The 18,683-nt window shown below is 39.7% G+C and overlaps 1 protein-coding gene across 1 annotated transcript; it reads left to right on the forward strand.

Annotated features, from left to right (window-relative positions):
* Positions 1 to 1,318: 1,318 nt before the first annotated feature.
* On the forward strand, positions 1,319 to 16,848 carry g2e3 (G2/M-phase specific E3 ubiquitin protein ligase). The gene is made up of 17 exons (XM_085143089.1): positions 1,319 to 1,487; positions 4,589 to 4,663; positions 4,997 to 5,094; positions 5,522 to 5,623; positions 6,894 to 7,018; positions 8,775 to 8,943; positions 9,796 to 9,902; positions 10,026 to 10,142; positions 11,403 to 11,527; positions 11,712 to 11,805; positions 11,878 to 12,048; positions 12,137 to 12,291; positions 12,388 to 12,572; positions 12,669 to 12,841; positions 14,562 to 14,601; positions 14,846 to 15,017; positions 15,199 to 16,848. The coding sequence occupies exons 2-17, from the start codon at positions 4,606 to 4,608 to the stop codon at positions 15,495 to 15,497; spliced, it is 2,190 nt and encodes a 729-aa protein (XP_084999215.1). The 5' UTR covers positions 1,319 to 1,487; positions 4,589 to 4,605; the 3' UTR covers positions 15,498 to 16,848.
* The last annotated feature ends 1,835 nt before the right edge of the window (positions 16,849 to 18,683 follow it).

Raw genomic sequence — 18,683 nt, forward strand, 5'->3', positions numbered from 1 at the left:
TGCCATGAAAAAATATTTGCCTACTTCTTGATTTGTTAGGTTTTTTTTAAAATATTTGTCACATTTAAATGTTTCAGATCATAAATTACTACTACTATTACTACTATTAATAATAATGGTAATAAACAAAGACAAACTGTGTAAATACAGTTTTTGAATGACAATGTGAAAATAGAGCTGTTGTTATAGGGAGATGTTGTCCTGTAGCACCCACTATTATTGAAAAACCAAATCCTTATGTGTTCTATAAGGATTAAATTGCTGGAAGTTAAAATAGCCAAGGGCCAAAACAGAAATTGTCATTTTAGAGATATTTATTTTTTGGATGCTCCTGGTATTGTATAGTTTAAAAGGGTGTACACCTTTCCTTTCAGTGGATCATGCAGTAGCAAAGTTAGACCAAGCACAGTAGCAAATCTAAAAAGAAAAAATATCACGGTGTTGCAACCAGCCAGTGAAAGTCCAGACATCAACCAGACTGAAATACTGTAGTGAGTTATTAAGAGAGCTATTCATAAAGGAATATCTGTAAACATCCATGAATTGAAGTAACATTTTTTTAAAGAAAAGTTGACTAAAATTCCCCCACAGTGATGTGGGAGAAAATTGGACAAAAAATCTTCAACCTTCAAGTGACTTATTACTGGCAGAGGTGGTTCCTCAAGTTACTGAATCTTATTAACTTACTTGCTTTTTCAAAGGAGCTTGCAAAGAAGAGCGTCTGGACTTCTTACTTGAAGACGTTTCACCTCTCATCCGAGAGGCTTCTTCAAGTCCAGACACTTTTCTTTGCAAGCTCCTTTGACTACGATGACCTGGATGACTGAGAACCTTCACAGACTTACTTGCTTTTTCACAAACTGTTTCTGCATATTTTCTTAGTGTTTATTAATAAATAATAACACTGTGTATTATGTCATGTTTTGTAGTTCATCTGAGGCTATATTTACCTCATTTTAAGGCCTGCTAAGAACTGTATTATTATTATTGTTGTTGTTGTTGTTGTTGTTGTTGTTATTCAAAAGTCCAAATGATGAGATCCTGTGTCAAAGTCATAACCTTTAACTCAAGTTAATTTTGAAATACCAAGTGTGTATCATGATTACCAAAGTTTCATTTTAATAAAAGTCTGATAACTTTACCTACCTTAAAAATGTAGTTTGTATATATATTATGGAGACACTGTTTTAATCAGGATTTATTTCCTCCACATATCCCATCTGTTGAGATGTTTAATATTATTGAGAGCATTATCAACACCAACCATCAGGGGGCGCGCATGTAGGCATATGAGAGCCTAGTGCGAAAAATCCTCTAAAGCAAACGAAGAAGAGGCGGAAGCGGAAATAAGGTTCTTTTGTTTTGAAAGAGGGAAATTTAAAAACTCGACGGTGTTAGTCGGAAATAAACAAAAGCATTGGGAGTAAGCCTTCAAAAAACGACAGGAAAATGGACGCAAACTAACACTCTTCGCCCCTGAATGTAAAGTAGGTCACCGGAGAAACATTTTGTAGTGTTTAGGTTGCGTTTGAAACCGAGCCTTTCTTTGATGTCAACGTCTCAGCTGAACCGAGACAGCTCAGCAGAATGTATTCAAACTCCTATTTTCCTTCTTGCACTTAGTAATGCACTTAATGTATTTTTCCGACTAAATGTTTACAGATAGGAGTATAATGGAGTAGCTATAACGCAATGTTAGGCATCATCTCCAAAAGTTGATTCTGTTCATCTGGACGTAGCGTTTTCTGGGAGAAACGTTTCGTCACTCATCCAAGTGACTTCTTCAGTCTCAGCTGACTGCAGGTTTCCCCAATCTTATAAACAGTACATTTACATAATGACTGAAATCTGGGCTTTCAACGATCATTAAAAATGACTGAGCCGATTATTAGCCCCTCCCTCGTGCTTTACTCTCGCGCTGCTCCGTGTGGCAAATCGAGCGCACCTCTCTGCATTTCGAACACGTGTCACAACAATTAAGAGGACCCGAGGGAAGCTCGGAAAGCTCGGAAAGCTAAGCAGAAGTTATTTGGAGAGGAGAGTGACTGCCGTTGGTTGAAAAGAGGTTAAAAAAAAAAACTTCAGTGGTGTGGAAACATTATGGTTTGGCGGAGTCAGACGTGGATCAAGTAGACACAGTGTGTAAACTTTGCTACAGTGTCGTAGCTGCACCACAGAGCAACACTGCAAAGTTCACTAAACATAGATGTTTACATTTTTCATTTATTTTTTAATATTGCAAACATTTGCACTGTTATCAGTATTTGCACACTATTTTATATTATTTTTTGACAATCTTTAAAGTCATTATTCAATACATTGTTATTGTTAAATAAATATCGTCAAATAATCGAGATCTCAATTTCAGTGAAAATAATCGTGATTATCATTTTTGCCATAATCGAGCAGCCCTACCATTGATCAACACCCACTGACCAAAACCCACTGATCAAAGACCAATAATCAATGGCCATGAGTACCATTCACAGAGAGTTGGGGAATGGCTGCAATCACAGCATTGTAAGATGGTGAAAGATGTACCCTTAGGCCCCCTCCTCAATTCAGAGATGGTCTTTCCCTTTTCACGTAAATGGCCTCCTTGACTCGGCGCTCAAACCAGCGTTCTTCCCTGTCCAGGATGTGTACATCCTCATCCTTGAGTGTCCACTGGCCTGTAGGTGTAAATAGACTGCAGAGTCCTGGCCTGACGAGGTAGCTCTTCTGTGTTGTACCATCCTCTTCGCCAGAGGTTGTTTGGTTTCCCTGATGTATAAATCATGGCAATCCTCCTGCACTTAACAGCTACACTATGTTACTCTGTTTGTGTCGGGGGACCCGATCCTTGGGGTGGACCAATTTTTGGCGCAGCGTGTTTTGGTTATCTTTCGCCATCTTACAATGCTGTGATTGCAGCCATTCCCCAACTCTCTGTGAATGGTACTCATGGCCATTGATCAGTGGTCTTTGATCAGTGGGTTTTGGTCAGTGGTTGTTGATCAATGGTCATGAGAATTTGCATAATTATGATTAAGGAACTGACCTCACAGCCCATTGTTCTTTCAGTGGGCTGGTTTCAGTCATTATGCAAATGTACTGTTTATAAGATTGGGGAAACCTGCAGTCAGCTGAGACTGAAGAAGTCACTTGGATGAGTGACGAAACGTTTCTCCCAGAAAACGCTACGTCCAGATGAACAGAATCAACTTTTGGAGATTTATTTTCCTGGATGATTGAGAATGCATCAAGATGTTAGGCATCATGTTAGGAACATTTGGTCAGTTACTGTCATGACTGACTGTAGGTCTAACAGAGAGAGCTGTCGATCTTAGCACAACGGAAGCTTTTAGAGCTGCCACAGAAAATAATTTGAATGCTTTTATAGTTAAATACTAATATTAGTTGTAGTTAAGGAAATATCAAAAGAAGAATCTTTCCAGACATAAAAATTACCTTTTTATTGTTGTTGTTATTTATTTTTATTTAGCTGATATTATTATCTGTGTTTTTGTTTTGTTTTTTTCTGTGTGTGTGTAACAAAACCAAACGAGACATCACTGTAAGACTTTCAGGCTCGATTAACCTTATGAGAGGCCGCCAGTGACTTCCAGTATACAACCTTGTTTCTAATAAAGTGAGACCTCTTTGTAAAATGTAAATAAAATCAAAAGAAAATATTATTTTTGCTAAAAATATCCGCTTGTTCAATTCAATTAGTATTTTAACCCTATGTATTAAAAAAAAAGCTTTAAAAAAAAGAAAAATGCAGATTAATCTGAAAGGCTGCCTAAATAATTGCCTGGAGTTGACACCAGGATGGTTGCTGAAGTGAAATGGATAAAACAGTCCTTTTGCCTGACTAATAAAAACGTGACATATTTTTTGGAAATGTAGGAGCAACTGTAGGCATGTCCTCCCAGGTAACAAAGAAAGAGCACGAAAGCACCTGAAAGGAGGCTTGTTTGTTTTTTAAGCTATTACATCCGTAAAGGCACCATGAATGCTAAAGGATACGGTTACGTATCTAATGGTTACGTTAAAATAAATAGTGTTGTCTCTTCAATCCTCAGACATTCTAAATGTATTTTATTGTTAAAGTTTACACTGAAGGGGAGTTTTCTTTTAACTTTCTACTCTTATTTGTTTAATTAAAAAAATATATTTTGTGATGAGTCAAATTGTTCTTGTTATATAATGTAATTTTTGTAATATCATAATGACTTTGCTTGAAATATCTGCATATGTGCAAGTGGTGCAGGCCTTACTCTTAGAGCTTAAACAAATTTGAGCTCTAAATTTTATGTTGAACTTTAGCTTCACTTTCAGTTTAATGACCATACAGTGACAGGTATTTGGGGCTAGAATATGTCTCTAGATTCATTCCAAACCATTTTTATGAAAAAACTAGTAAAAATGGGAAAGCTTAGGAGTTTATCGTCAACCTGGAATTCTTTTCAGGGAAGTGAAATATGGTCAGGTTGGAAGCATTTGTTCAATAACCCACTGCGTTGTGTAGTGAGCATGTAGTCAGCATGTTGTGATGACAGTGTTTGTAAAAGCTCAGTAAATGTGGTCTTTCATTTTCCTGCAGGGTTGATTCACACAAACATGAAGAAGAAGGCAAGGAGGTCGCAGGAGACACACACAAACAGTGTCCAGGAGGAGTGTGAGTGACTTTCACACACAGTTGGAAGTCAATATCTCCTGCTGCTGTTTTGTTAGTTGACAAATGTGTATTTAAACCACCTTTTGACTGCTAATTCCAGCCACTGTGTGTTGTGTGTTAGGCTTGACTTTTCAGCTCTGTTGTGTTGGCGCTGTGGTTTTAGATATAGTGCTCTTACTGTTAAAAAGAGAAAATCAGCAACTAAAACTATATCTTCACATTTCTCCTTACCTACGTTAAAACCTTAATGAGTGTTTATGATGATGTCTTTTAGGGCCTTGAGAAAGCTTTTTTAGTTGAATGAAGGTTTGCATATTTTGTGTGTATCTGCAGGCTGTGCTTTGTGTAGGTGCAGTGATGATGACCCAGCCATGTTTGGGGAGAAAGTCACACTCAAAGAACATAAACTCTCTGTCCACTACTTCTGCTTGGTAAGACAACGCCTGCAAGTATTTCTGTTTTCACAGCAATATGTCTTTTTCAGGCTTCAAGCAGTCATATTTTATTGAGACTCGCTTTACAAGTGCCTGACCAACAGTTATAGCATTAAAAATATTCTTTCTGAAAGACTTGTACAAACCAAGTCACAATTGAATATAAAAATAAATAAATAAAACAAGCAAACAAAGAAGGAAATGATTTATTCTATGACCTCATTATGATTTAAGTGAATTTATTTGGAGGTAAATATTAGAGGAGGGAGCACAGTCACCACAGAACAAGAGGGCTCATGGTTTGTATTTTTCTGTCCCACAAATAAAGTGACAATGATGTATTTTCTTAGATTAAAAATGCTTTAAAAGGGTCTGTTTGTCAAGAGTGTGTCTTAATAATATTGTATGCATGTGTTTGTCTCAGCTAACATCTTGTGGAGTTTATCAGCGAGGAGAGGAAGACGAAGGCATCTTCGGTTTCCTGGTGGAGGACATCAAACAGGAGGCCCGCCGGTCGGCTCGACTGGTGAGCAGTTCCATATTATTACCTTGCATATATTAAGAGCTCTACGGTATCTCACAAAAGTGAGTACACCCCTCACTTTTTGGAAATATTTTTATTATGTCTTTTCAAGGGATAACCCTCTGATACAATGTAAAGTAATCAGTGTACAGCTTGTAGAACAGTGTAAATCTGATGTTCCCTCAAAATAACTCAACACACAGCCATTAATGTCTGAACCACTGGCAACAAAAGTGAGTACACCCCTGAGGGAAGATGTCCAAATTGTGCCCAATTAGCACGAGTTTCCCTCCCTAATTGTCATTTTAATCGTTAGTGTTACAAAGTCTCACTGGGGAGCAGGTGTGTTAAATTCCGTGTTATCACTCTCATACTCTCATACTGGTCATTAGTAGTTCAACATGGCACTTCATGGCAAAGAACTCTCTGGGGATCCGAAAAAAAGAATTGTTATTTTACATAAAGATGGCCTAGGCTATAAGAATATTGCCAACACCCTGAAACTGAGCTGCAGCACGGTGGCCAGGACCATACGGCAGCTTAACAGGACAGGTTCCACTCAGAACAAACCTCACCATGGTCGACCAAAGAAGTTGAGTCCACGTGCTCAGCATCATGTCCAGAGGGCTGTCAGCATTGCTGCAGAGGTTGTGATGGGGGCCAGCCTGTCGGTGCTCAGACCGTACGCCGCACACTGCATACAATGGGTCTGCATGGCACAAGAAAGCCCACAAACAGTTTGCTAAAGACAAGCAGACTAAGGACATGGACTACTGGAATTACGTCCTGTGGTCTGATGAGACCAAGATGAACTTATTTGGTTCAGATGATATTAAGCATGTGTGGTGGCAACCAGGTGAGGAGCACAAAGACAGATGTGTCTTCCCTACAGTCAAGCGTGGTGGTGGGAATGTCACGGTTTGGGGCTGCCGGCTCAGGGGAAAAAATGGTGGCCACAAAAAATATTGACATGTTGGACACAATTTGGACATTTTTTATTTAAGGGTGTACTCACCTTTGTTGCCAGCAGTTTAGACATCAAATTTATACTGTTATATTATATCAAAGTGTCATATCTTCAGTGTTGTCCCTTGAAAAATTATAATCAAATATTTCTTAAAAAGTGAGGGGTGTACTCATTTTTGTGAGATACTGTAGAGCAAACACCCTTCTATATTTGGTCAACAGCAAATCCTCTAGGTGTGATTTGTGATTGAAGTGTGCGGGCCTGTTTGTATTTACTGTTTCCTTGTGTACTGTATATGTGTCTCAGACATGTTTTGGCTGCAAGAAGAAGGGAGCATGTGTCGGCTGTAATGTCAGGAGCTGTAGGAAGATGGTTCACTTCCCCTGTGGGAGGAAGCAAATGTTTGTCTCCCAGTTCACTGGACTCTTCCCGTGAGTACTGACAACACTTTAAATTCTTTAATTGTATGTGTAGGCTGGTTAAAGGCATAAAGCACTGTTTTCTAACATGAAATACTCCTGCTGTGGCCAGACGGTAGTCATAAAAGATATACACAAGCTGATTTTTCAGTGTTTGCCACACATAGGCTTTACATGCATGGGTGTTAGTTACTTTGTATGTCGCCCTAGTATGACAAACGTACTAGGGCAACATACTAAGATTTGTCATGGATGTAGCCCACATTCTCATCTCTACTGCTTAATCCACAAATGCATTTTGCTTACAAATGTGGCAACATTTAAGAGAAAATAAACAGACTTTCCAGTGGTATAAAATTTATTGCCAACAAACATTGTTACAGCAAAGAAACAATTGACCAAAAACAAGTTTCCTTACTTTGTGTGCTAAGTTTACATTTAGGGTTCTGGGCAGTAACTTAGCTTTTTGTAGGACTGCACTCTTCTGGACAGAATCATCTGATGTTGTGCTGGGAATCTGCAGGAGCCACTCTTCCAGTTTTGGGGCTATAGCTGCTAATGCTCCTGATTACTGATCTCAGCTCATCTTCGGGGGTCATCTTCTTAGATTGTGGGTCTGACACTCACTAATCTCTGCCCTTCCTCTTTCCATTGCTCAATGATGGAGCACCTGTCTTACCTTCTGAAGGTATTTGACTTGTTGACATTCAGGCATCTTTATCATTTTTTCCTTTTCCCTGTGGGACACCTAGGTACTTTGGTTGTCCAGTATATCTTTTAGTCTGACTTCTGGTGGCTCCATCCCTTTAGTTCGAATCACCTCGCCTCTATGAAACCATTTGACCACACTGGGAATGCCTTCTGGTGTTATTTCCAGTGCCTACTCATCTTGTCATGATGTGGAGAGGCTGGATGAATGAGTATTTGCTGTTAGCAGCCCATTTATTTGTGTTGCAAGGTGGTCATGGAGTGCATTTAGCTTCTTCAGCCAGTAGGCATGGCTCATGTCAGGTCTTCATGGTGTACAGCTCTTCATTCCAGAGACTCATTGTTGGATGTCTGTCTTTGACTGGCTGTTGACTGGCTCTTGTTCTAGAAAGCTATGGTCTGCTCTGAGGTCCACCAGGCACTTGGCTCTTTCTCCAAAATGTTCTTCCAGTATTGCTTCGTTTCAGCTCTCGGTGGGTCTCCTCCTGTGCTTTTATTTCTTTGAAGCTGATAGTACATCGTGGATCTTTCTTTGGAGAACACACCATTTATTTTCTTGGCCTATTACTTTGTTCTATGGTTAGACCTACTCCAGCTACACCATCTCAGTCTGCATCTAGAAGTGGTAATCCTTACTCTGTTGCTGCAGCAGATCCACAGATGTGATTTAAGACTGGAGTCTGTCAGAGAGGCAGGTGAAACTGTACTTTGGGAGTGATGTATCTGTAAAGAAAAATTTAAGAAGTAGATGTACCTCTTCTTTGTGAACCCATAAAAAACTGTTTCTGCCACAAAAAGAATCTAATTCTACTGAAAACTGAATTACAAAAATGTCCAAACTATCACAGAATTTAAAACTTAAAACCCATCACTGAGTATATAAACTGCTTTAAAATGCTGTCAAAGTTCAGCTTCAATAGTATTGGTTCCTTTTAAAAAGTATATGCACCAAATTGCAGAGAAATTGCAAAACTCTTCCAAGCTGCAGCTGCATAAAACTGGTAAACTATAATACTGTAAATATAAAAGATAGTAACTGCCCCTCTGTCTGTGTGTCCAGATCTTACTGTCCAGATCATAGTCCCTTCCAGTCTCTGTGTACTGGGTTAGACATCAGTCTGCCTCGATCCTGCTCCATCTGTCTGGACTCTATTGATCCCGTTTTGTCTTACTCCATCCTCAAGTGTCCATCCTGCCATACCAGCTGGTTCCACAGAGACTGTGTGCAGGTACCATGAGTGTGCAGAGAGCCCTGATTTTATATGTTCGGTTGGCTATTTAGTACTATTTAGAAAGGTTTACAGGAAATGCAGCTCGACTTTTCTTTCATGGGAGCTGAATGTTTTGAAATATTCCCTGAATATGTGGTCCTGCATTTTTTTAATGGTTTATATGGCTGTCCTGCATATCCTGGACTCTGCTGAATTGATTATCTGCAGTTCTACCACCAAACTATGTCCATTCAGTTTGAGAAGATTAAAATCATTTTTTACACTCCATATTACAGTGGTCCCTTGTTTATTGTGGGAGTTACATTCCAAAAATAACCCGCGATAGGTGAAATCCACGAAGTAGCAAACTTAATTTTTTACAATTATTATAGATGTTTTAAGGCTGTAAAATCCCTCACTACACGCTTTATACATTTTTCTCAGACAGGCATGAAAATTTTCATACTTGTATCTCTTGTTTAAACACTCTCAAAGTTCAAACCTTCGTAGAAAAATAAGTCCAGTATTGTAGAATGAAACCAAAGGCACCCGCAGCTGCATGGACAGTGTAAAATGTTTCGTCGACGTGTAAATTTGACAAGCTGAACGCATTCTGTACTGTACAGGAGACACTGCACAAGATTGATTGAAAATGGTCTACAGCCAATCAGGATGCAGAACACAATGCGCTGTAAAAAAAAACAAAAAAACAAACAAACATGGAAAATTGCTCAAAAAAAATCTGCGAAACAGCAAGGCCCCGAAAGGTGAACCGCGTTATAGCAAGGGACCACTGTATATAAAAAGTACATTGCATGTGTAACTTTTTGTATTTCTGTGTATTTTTATTGGTGTGTGTCTGTGTGTTAGCGTCAGGCCCACAGTGCAGGCCTGTTCTTCTTTAGATGTACCCTGTGTAACAACAAGGAAAACTTCCAGGAGGAAATGCTCAGAATGGGAATATACATCCCAGAGAGGTAACCTTAAATTATATCTGCAGCGTTTCAGCACTTGTTTATCCAGGAAATATGTTATTTGCTTTGGTTTGTTTTTGTTTTCTGTCCCCACCCACCTGAACCCTTTGTCTGGGCTTCCTGCAGAGATGCCTCGTGGGAGTTGGAGGCAAATGCATATGCAGAACTGTTGGAGGTTTACGAACGCTGTGACGCTCTCACCTGCCTCTGCAACAATGGTTGTACACACTCTGCCAAGAGCGGGTATGGCATTTATATTTTTCTTTCATTAGTTTACAGATTTGTATCTTTCGTATCTAAGGATGCTTGTAAAAACAACATTTTCTGTATATTAGTAATGTATGCACATTACTAATATGTATTCCAAATATATATGCATATATATGTGTGTGTGTGCGTGTTTATACATATATGTAAAATATACAGCGGTCAGCAGTTTGAATAATGTGCAAAAGGAATAGCAATATCGTGGGGCGATCATGGCTCAAGAGTTGGGAGTTCGCCTTGTAATCAGAAGGTTGCTGGTCTCAGTCTCGGACTCGTTGTGTCCTTGGGCAAGACACTTCACCCGTTGCCCGGTGGCGCCAGTGTCCGGCAGCCTCGCCTCTGTCAGTGCGCCCCAGGGTGGCTGTGGCTACAATGTAGCTGCCATCACCAGTGTGAATGTGTGTGTGAATGGGTGGATGACTGGATGTGTAAAGCGCTTTGGGGTCCTTAGGGACTAGTAAAGCGCTATACAAATACAGGCCATTTACCATATGAATGGACTGTATAGTGTTGAAGTTCCGGTAGATGAGAGTGAGGTGTCTATGAATGTCACTGTTCAGCAAGCGTCATTACATTAATAAAGTTTGGCCTATTTGAATTAAAGAAATACAGACTGTAAGTTAGCAGAGTTTCTTAAGGTTAATATCAGCATATAAGTGGAGAAACTATTGAAATCCATCAGATTTCAATAGTTTTTCCATTCAATTAATGTTCAGACTTATTGGAGACAGTTTCAGATTTGCTCCTGTAAGTGGTGTTTAACAGTCTGAGATTAAGAAACAAGAAAAGAATAAAAACTAAGTACAAAAAGGTATTTGTTTTAAGGTCATACGTTATTTCTTATAGAACATTAAAAATGTTGTAAAATTGTTTAGAGCCAACAGGAAAAATAGTCAAGAAATAAAGTTGCGTCTAAGAATCTATATTTATAACTGCTGCTTATCAAATAAAGACATTAGTTACTGTTAAAAAAAAACAACAGAACCACATTAGCACAGCGGCAGCTGTTTGTGTGCTAATGCTGTGCTTTACATTATGTAAGGCATCAACACTGGCAGTGTAGCAATAAAATGAGTGGAATAAAAAAAATTCAGTGCTGTTGCCTCAGCGGAGCAGATCTTAGTTTCCTCAGCTGTGTGAAGCATAAACATTAGTGATATTTCTCTGGCTTTCGTCATCTAGAGATTAGGAAATATTATGGGAATCACTTTATAATTCTGTTTTTGTGTTTCTCAGGTGGTTTGAGGTGATCCGCTGCCGACTGTGTGGCTCTAGAGGGACTCACAGGAAATGTTCGGGACTAAAGGTGGACACTAAAGACTGGGCCTGCACTGACTGCACACAAGCGACAGATGGGAAAGGTATGGGTGGTTAATGATGGCTGGTTCCATGTTTGTAAAACACTGGCTAATCGTACCTTTTCCTTTTTTTTTTCATATTTGACAACGTCTGAGACAACATGTCACTCAGCTCTGCCTCCTCTTTGCTTTATAAATTGATGGAGAGATGACTAAACACTCTGAACCGTGTTACCTTGTTCTGCAGCCTCCCTTGTTAGGTCTCCTCAGGGAGGTCAGAGGAGAAGTCTGCTGTCCAAACGCCACAGGCCTTCAGTTCACTCCTCCATCAGCTGTAAAAGGTACAAGTTAACCTGCCAGTACCTCATCGAGGATGCAGGATTTGTTCTTAATTGTCACTCTCTGTCTCTTAGACCATCTTTACCCGAAAGATCTGGATCGCCTGAAGAGCTCCTGCAGTCTTTGGTCCCTCGGCTTCATCCCCCAAGTGTCCAGGTGGAGGTGATCGGGGACCAGGCTCTGTCAGCTGGTCTCGACTTAGTCAGGAGGGCTGATTTTGACCCCACACAAACTCTGTCTGTCAGGTCAGTGGTGAAAAGCTTTCCTGAGTTGTGCTTGTTGTTTAGACTTTTTGCTATGTGTCTTCTTTACTGTGGGATGTTATTTGTCCAGGTTCAAAGACATAGATCAGACTCCCCTTCCCAACAATCTCTGGGACAGTGACACAGCCAAGGAGTACTTCCTGAAGCTGCTGATGCAGCAGATACAGGAGTGTGTAGTGTTCGAGGGCCCAGATGGATCCAAAAACTTGGCGCTGGACTCAGAGGGTACTTCCAAAGCTTATTTTTGTGGCATAAAGCCATTATGCAATTGTATGTAAATGAAAAATCTGAACAAAGACACTGACTGTGTATGTTATTCAGCTCTGCGTGAGGACCTTTATTTTGATGTCGGCTGCCTGCTGGCCCTCTCTCTGGCCCATGGTGGTCCACCTGTTGGCTTCTTCTCGCGTGCTCTCTATCAGTGTCTATTCAACTACCCAGCCAACCGTCCCCTCAATGTCACACATATGACCCCTGACACACACTTCACCCACCAGGTCACCAGGGTAAGAACAGGACAAACTTTCATGGAAGGCACAGTGGCTAAAAACGTATAAAATAAAATTATAGGTAGTTTTAAAATAGAGATCGAATCATTTCAGATCACAGAGGCAGCGTCTTTAGAAGAGCTAAAAGAAGTCATGGCAGTCAGCTGGGAGTACCTGGAACTAGCTGGCTGTAATCGACCAATCAGCAGCCTGAAGGAGAGAGAGGCTCTGGTGGAGGATTTGGTGAGCTTCACCATAATCACCAGGATGCAGCTGCCACTGCAGAGGTAAGATAAATAAACATGGAAGTACAGTATATGGCTGTTTTCCTGCATGCACTGCAGTCCTGATCTTTTCTGAATGTCACCTAATAGAGGTGCCCATAAATGTGTGTGAATCAATGAAATCAGTCTTAAATAGTTATAGCAGCACCCTAGTGCATGGCCCGTGTGATGTTTAATCGCTCCCGTGTAAGAAAAGTGAAGGTAATTCTCCAGCAAAGTCAGCGTAAGCATGCCAGGACCCCGTGTGCTTTCTCCTAGAGGAGAAAGGGCTGCTGTGGCTTGAACTGGTGCTTATGTTATTTAGACCGTTGTCCTGAATATAAGACAGAGTATAAAATGACCCCTGTTTTCTTTATGGACAGCTAAAACTCCATCACTGAGTATAAATAAAGAAAATAAAGAAAACAACAAAAGCTTGTCAAAATATAATTCTCCTTTTGTAATTTACAAAAATGTTACCACTATGGTCATCAGAGGTGTACTGCTTTAAGTCATTAAATGTAATTGAACTGATTCTTTGAATGTGACCTCAATCAGACCTACTCTCATTAAGGAGAATCCTAATCCATCCATCTCTACAGTAACACACAAATATTATTTTCCATTTATATATTAAACTTTGTTACATACAACTCTGGGCAGATGGTGGTGCAGTAGTTTGCACTTTTACTCACAGCAAGAAGGTCCTGAGTGTTATTGATCTTAGTCGTTTGTTATTTTATGAATAAATACTAAATGAGTTGGGGAAGCAATGCTTAAGTGGAAACTGATGTTGCCGTACACACAAAGATTACTAGTCTCATCCTCACAGTGGAAAATCCAGTTATTAATTTAACACAGTTATGAGATCAGTGCTTGGTATCAGCAGATGCATAAAACCAAGACATCGTAGCATATTAGAACGGGAAAAGCCTGGATTGGTGCATCCTAGTTACTAATTGTAGTCCTAATAGTAAAAGAAACCAAATTAAACGACACTTCTGTCATGATCCTGGGCCATGTTGGCCCAGCATTCTTAGTTTTCATGTATTTTTGTGTTTTGTTCTTTAATTAGGCCATGGGTCCTGGGTTGCTCTGTTAAGTTGTTTCTTACTTGATTTCCCCTTGTGACTTTTACCCACTGTGTGCCCCTCTGTGTATCTGTGTTTTATTCCATGTTTCACCAGCCAGCTATGCCTGTGCTCTCCTGTCTCTCTCTCTCCTCCTGTCTGCACTTCTGTGTACTTCCTGTTTTACTTTGACAGTCTCCCGTCAGCGTTGTGTTACTCCTGCCCTGTCTTGTTATGATTATCTGTGTCAGCTGTGTTTCCCGTGTGCTCCCACTTCCCTCGCTAACCCTCTGTGTATTTATGTGCATGTCTCCCTCAGTTCGGTGTCGCGTCGTCAATGTCTCCTCCCCGAACCTGTGTGTCTTTCTGTGTTCCCTCGGTCTTCTGTTAGTATTCCCAGTTTAGTTCTGTTTTGTTGTAAGGCCTGCAATAAAGCAGTGATTTTGAGTTCAGTTCCTGTCGCCGTGAGTTTTGCGTTTGGGTCCTCATCTGCCTCCACACAGCCAGTTCATGACAACTTCCTTATAACAGGACCTGTTGATCTTCTTTAGGTGTCTTATTTTGTATTTTTTAAGATATGCTTTTTCCATTGTAATGATTGTGGTGATAACTCTCCTGTTTTCCTTGGTCTTTCTTGTATTTTCAGTGTTAACTTTGCTTATTTTCATCCTCAGGCTTCGGGAGGGTCTACAAACTTTGGGTGTCTTTGATCAGGTGACTGAAGTTTGAAAAGAAATTTACCCTTTTCTAAATCAGTTCAAAAATGTCTCAGAGCTGTTTGTAACCCTGTTAACACAAATGGGAATATTTGGTGGGAAAAAAAGACTAAGTGACTTAAACTGGACTGATTAATATAAAAAGCAGCAATTAATGTTATTAAACATCAAGATAAAGTATTCAGAAGTTGAAATGAAGAAAAGTGAAGCTAAAAACGCTAATTACATTGTACTATGATCAGGTTCAGCTCTTCCCATCTGTCTTCTGTGGAGTTTTCTGCGAAGCTGGTAATCATCTCACAGCTCAGAAGATTGGTCAGCTCTTCACCATCAACTTCTCTGAGCAGGAGGAAAAATTGAACCGAGAGACGCCCGTTGTCACCTTCTGGAGGCACTTCCTGCTTGAGTGTGAAGGTGAAATGTTAATCCTATTTTTTATTATTATAAATAAAAAATATTGCATTGGGATGGATAAAAGTGGTAGTGGGTCCTTTTCTAACTCTGTTTTATGTGTTGATACATTTTGTCCCACAGAAATGATGATGATAATATTTATGCTCTAAAATGTTTATACTCCCTTTCTGTTTTTCCTCAGTTGGAAGGAGCTCCATCTCCCTTCAGGACCTCCTTCGCTTTGCCACAGGAAGTGCCAAGCTACCAGCTGTCAGTGCCCTCTCTTCTCCCTCCATCTCCTTCCTCCATCCTCTCACGCCCTCCCCATTAGGATTCAAAGAAGGGAGAGGTGTGGACTGGAGGGATGAGGGACTCTTCCCTCAGAGTGAGCCTGAGTCCAAACACCTCCTCCTACCCGTCACTTCCTCCTACCAGGCTTTTAAAAGCTCCATGGAGCAGGCCATCAGCCACCATGTGCACCTTCTCCCCACAGATGGTTAAAGAAGTAGGTGGGGGTTGGCTCTGGTCTGGTTTGGGATCTGTGTTTGAAGATAAACTCTGATTGTTTTTTTTCCAAGAGGTTTCTTTGTGATTGACAGAGAGAAATTTGGGCAATGTACACATGTAAAACATAATGAACAAGGTTTTTTGATGATTTGTTAAAGAAATCACTATTTGCTTCAGCAAGAAAAACTTTCAGTATCGTAGCTGGTTGAGTGGTATTGTTTACAGATACCATGACACAGTATTAATGTGTAGACCTTAGTGTTTTCTATATCATTTATACTGAGTTAGCTGGTGTTGTATACCTAGAGGACCGACAGTGTTACGTAATACTCTTCTTTTTTCTGACATATGTATAATATTCTTTAGTAGAATGCTTCAGCATGCCTTCACAAGCTCGGAAGAGTGCAAACTCACAAGCACGAGGCGATTGCTGTCAATAGGCTTCTTGGAGTTGGCTGATAAGAAGAAAGAATGTTCTTTTGAAGATGTAAATCTAGATGCAAATATCCATCCCTTTATCTATTTACTTAACTGCTTAAACAATATGAATTGAACCACAAACCCTTTCCTTCTTGTGGCGCTCTGCTCAAAGGTTCCTGCTGAGGATCCAAGCTGTTAAACGCCTTACAAATAGTTTGATCTTGACGCCAGCATCCGTGGATCAGTTCTGACTTGAAGCTGTCAGCGACGGGTGTTTGGGTACATTGAAATTTTGTCCTTTGGAAAAAGCTAGACTTCAATATTAAAACACTTCTTGAAGGCTGTAGTTACCTGAAGTGAAGCTACTATCTTATCTCTGTTATTACAACCTTGCAAACACATTCTGAGTCATGAGAGTGGTGCATTATTGTTGTTGTTTGTTTTTATCCATGTTTCTTTAACAATAACACATTTGTTATTGTGTTATCAGTTCATTTTTAATGCTTGTCTCTCCATAGAGCTTGTCTGTCTTTTGATTGTATCACAGTATATCTTAAATACATTTATGGTGATTGAGGATTTTGTACATTGTTTGTAGTTGCCTAATGATTAATCCTGCCTCATGTGTTGTTTTTCTGGGTGCGGAGGTGTGGGGAGATTTAGGGGGGGCATTTTAGAGACAGAAAACATTGATGGCCAAAACGTAGCCCCTCATCCTGGAATTGTCCTTGGAATCCATTTAGCATTAAAAGGTCTTCAACCGTCGTCACTTTCTATTATGTCATCTCAACATCTTTTGTGATACGGTGCTGATTTTGTAACCTTGACTTTTAGTTCAGTCATACTTTACTGTACATATTTTTCAAAACCTTTTTTAATGAGCTGTCCTTGCTTTCCTTGTACTTTGTTCATATTTGCAGATATATAAAGATAAAAATAAAAAATAAAAACAAACCTCTGTAATCATTATATTTTATCCAAATGTAAACAAACAAGGGGTCTATGTGTTGACATTAAATGATGTTTAGGAAGTGAAATTAACTTTACTGAGTTAATGTTCTCAGTGATAAACAGATTTTTTTTTCAGTGTTGTGTCAGCTATTAAGCTAGCAATGTAAACAGGGTTGGCAGCAGATTAGGATCAAGCATAATGCCTAACATTTCATTTCTGTATGAGAAACTGAATACATTTGTCAGTGTGGCATATTTTGCACTGCTGTAACTTTACAACAGGACTTGTAGAAGAAAGTAGAAATGTACAAACTTTTACGCTCATTAAATTGAAACTACATTGTCATTTTAATTTCATTCATAATTTTGGCCTATAGCTTCAAAAAAAGCTAATTATCATTTAAATAAGATGCCCAGAAAGCTGCAAAAGAAGAAATGTTAGCCGAAGTGCTGGAGCTTTGCCAAATAAGGAGAACTGTGGCTTTCCTGCAACTTTTTACCTTAGTGTCCTGTTTATCACACATAATAAAAAGCATTTACTGTCTGGTTGTGGTGCTCTTTGTAACACGGCAGCATTTTTTTTTACTTCAACTTCTTAACACATTGGCTTTCTCTCAAAACAAACCCAACAACAGCCGTGCATTTTGTGATGAAATAAATTGTGCCGTCCTTATAGCAAATTTGGTTTTCCACTTGCTGTGGAGGGTGAAGCAGCGCACAGTTAGATTAAGACTTGCTCTTTATCAAGGCAGTTCATAAATATGTAAGCTATAGTTTAGATGTGTATAATGTGTTAATTTCATTTGGTTTAAGTGTTTGTGTATAGGCACATGTTTGTCATGCTGAGGGCAAACTGCAGTTTCTGTTTTCAGAGTTCAAAAAACTGTCGTTGATTCATTCTGATGATATCATATTTTTGTGTCTGTAAATTCAAACTGGGTCCTTATGCTGCTAATTTAAACTGGTGTTAGGCAGCCATTCTTCCATAGCATGAACAACAGTAATATTCTAAGGCAGTTTTGAACTAGTAATATTAGTTTTTGAATTATTGCTAGTTTTAGAAATTTCAGGTATTTTTTAACTGCTTTCATATGCAATCATCATTCAGGGTGTTTATTTTGATTGACGTGCTGATTGCTGCCCACAGCATCGTGTTTTGGAATACGGTTTTAAGGGTTTAAAAGCATTACAAGGTGAAAAGAAATGGCACTTGTGTATCATTCTTACATCTACTTGTATGACCAGGGCCTTCTTAAATAAACCAGACACGAGTGAACAAAGGTGACTAAATCTGCAGTCTCCATGAAACTTTTCAACTCATATACTCTTTCACCAGTCTGCAAATAAATACTGTGATGGCGGTCAGACCCACACCAGGTCCTGAGTTTGATATGTAAAGGATCTCCACCAGGAGGCAATGTGGCAGATACCCACAAAGCAAAATTGGTATGGCCCGGATCTGGCCCACACAATGTGCTTACACATGGCCCACCTACCACGAGGAATGACGGCCCTTTGGTGGCCCAGATCTGGTTTGCCAGAGGTGGCCCACACATGGGCCAGCACAAGGCCAGTTGTAGACACACTGCTGGCCCTGTGCTGGCCCAGAACAGTTTCAGCTCTGGCCCCAGATGTCCTTAATCAAGCCATGTAATAACAACATGTGCTGGAACATACATAATAGTGCAAAAATAACATGACAAAACTCAGTTCAGACAGTGAATGGACTGATTCTATATAGCACTTCTCTACTCTCACATATTACTCAAAGTGCTCTATACAACATGCCACATTCACACACTTTTTCTA

Source organism: Neolamprologus multifasciatus, chromosome 19 (assembly GCF_963576455.1).
Source record: "Neolamprologus multifasciatus chromosome 19, fNeoMul1.2, whole genome shotgun sequence".
In the NCBI taxonomy this organism is placed as follows: Eukaryota; Metazoa; Chordata; class Actinopteri; order Cichliformes; family Cichlidae; genus Neolamprologus; species Neolamprologus multifasciatus.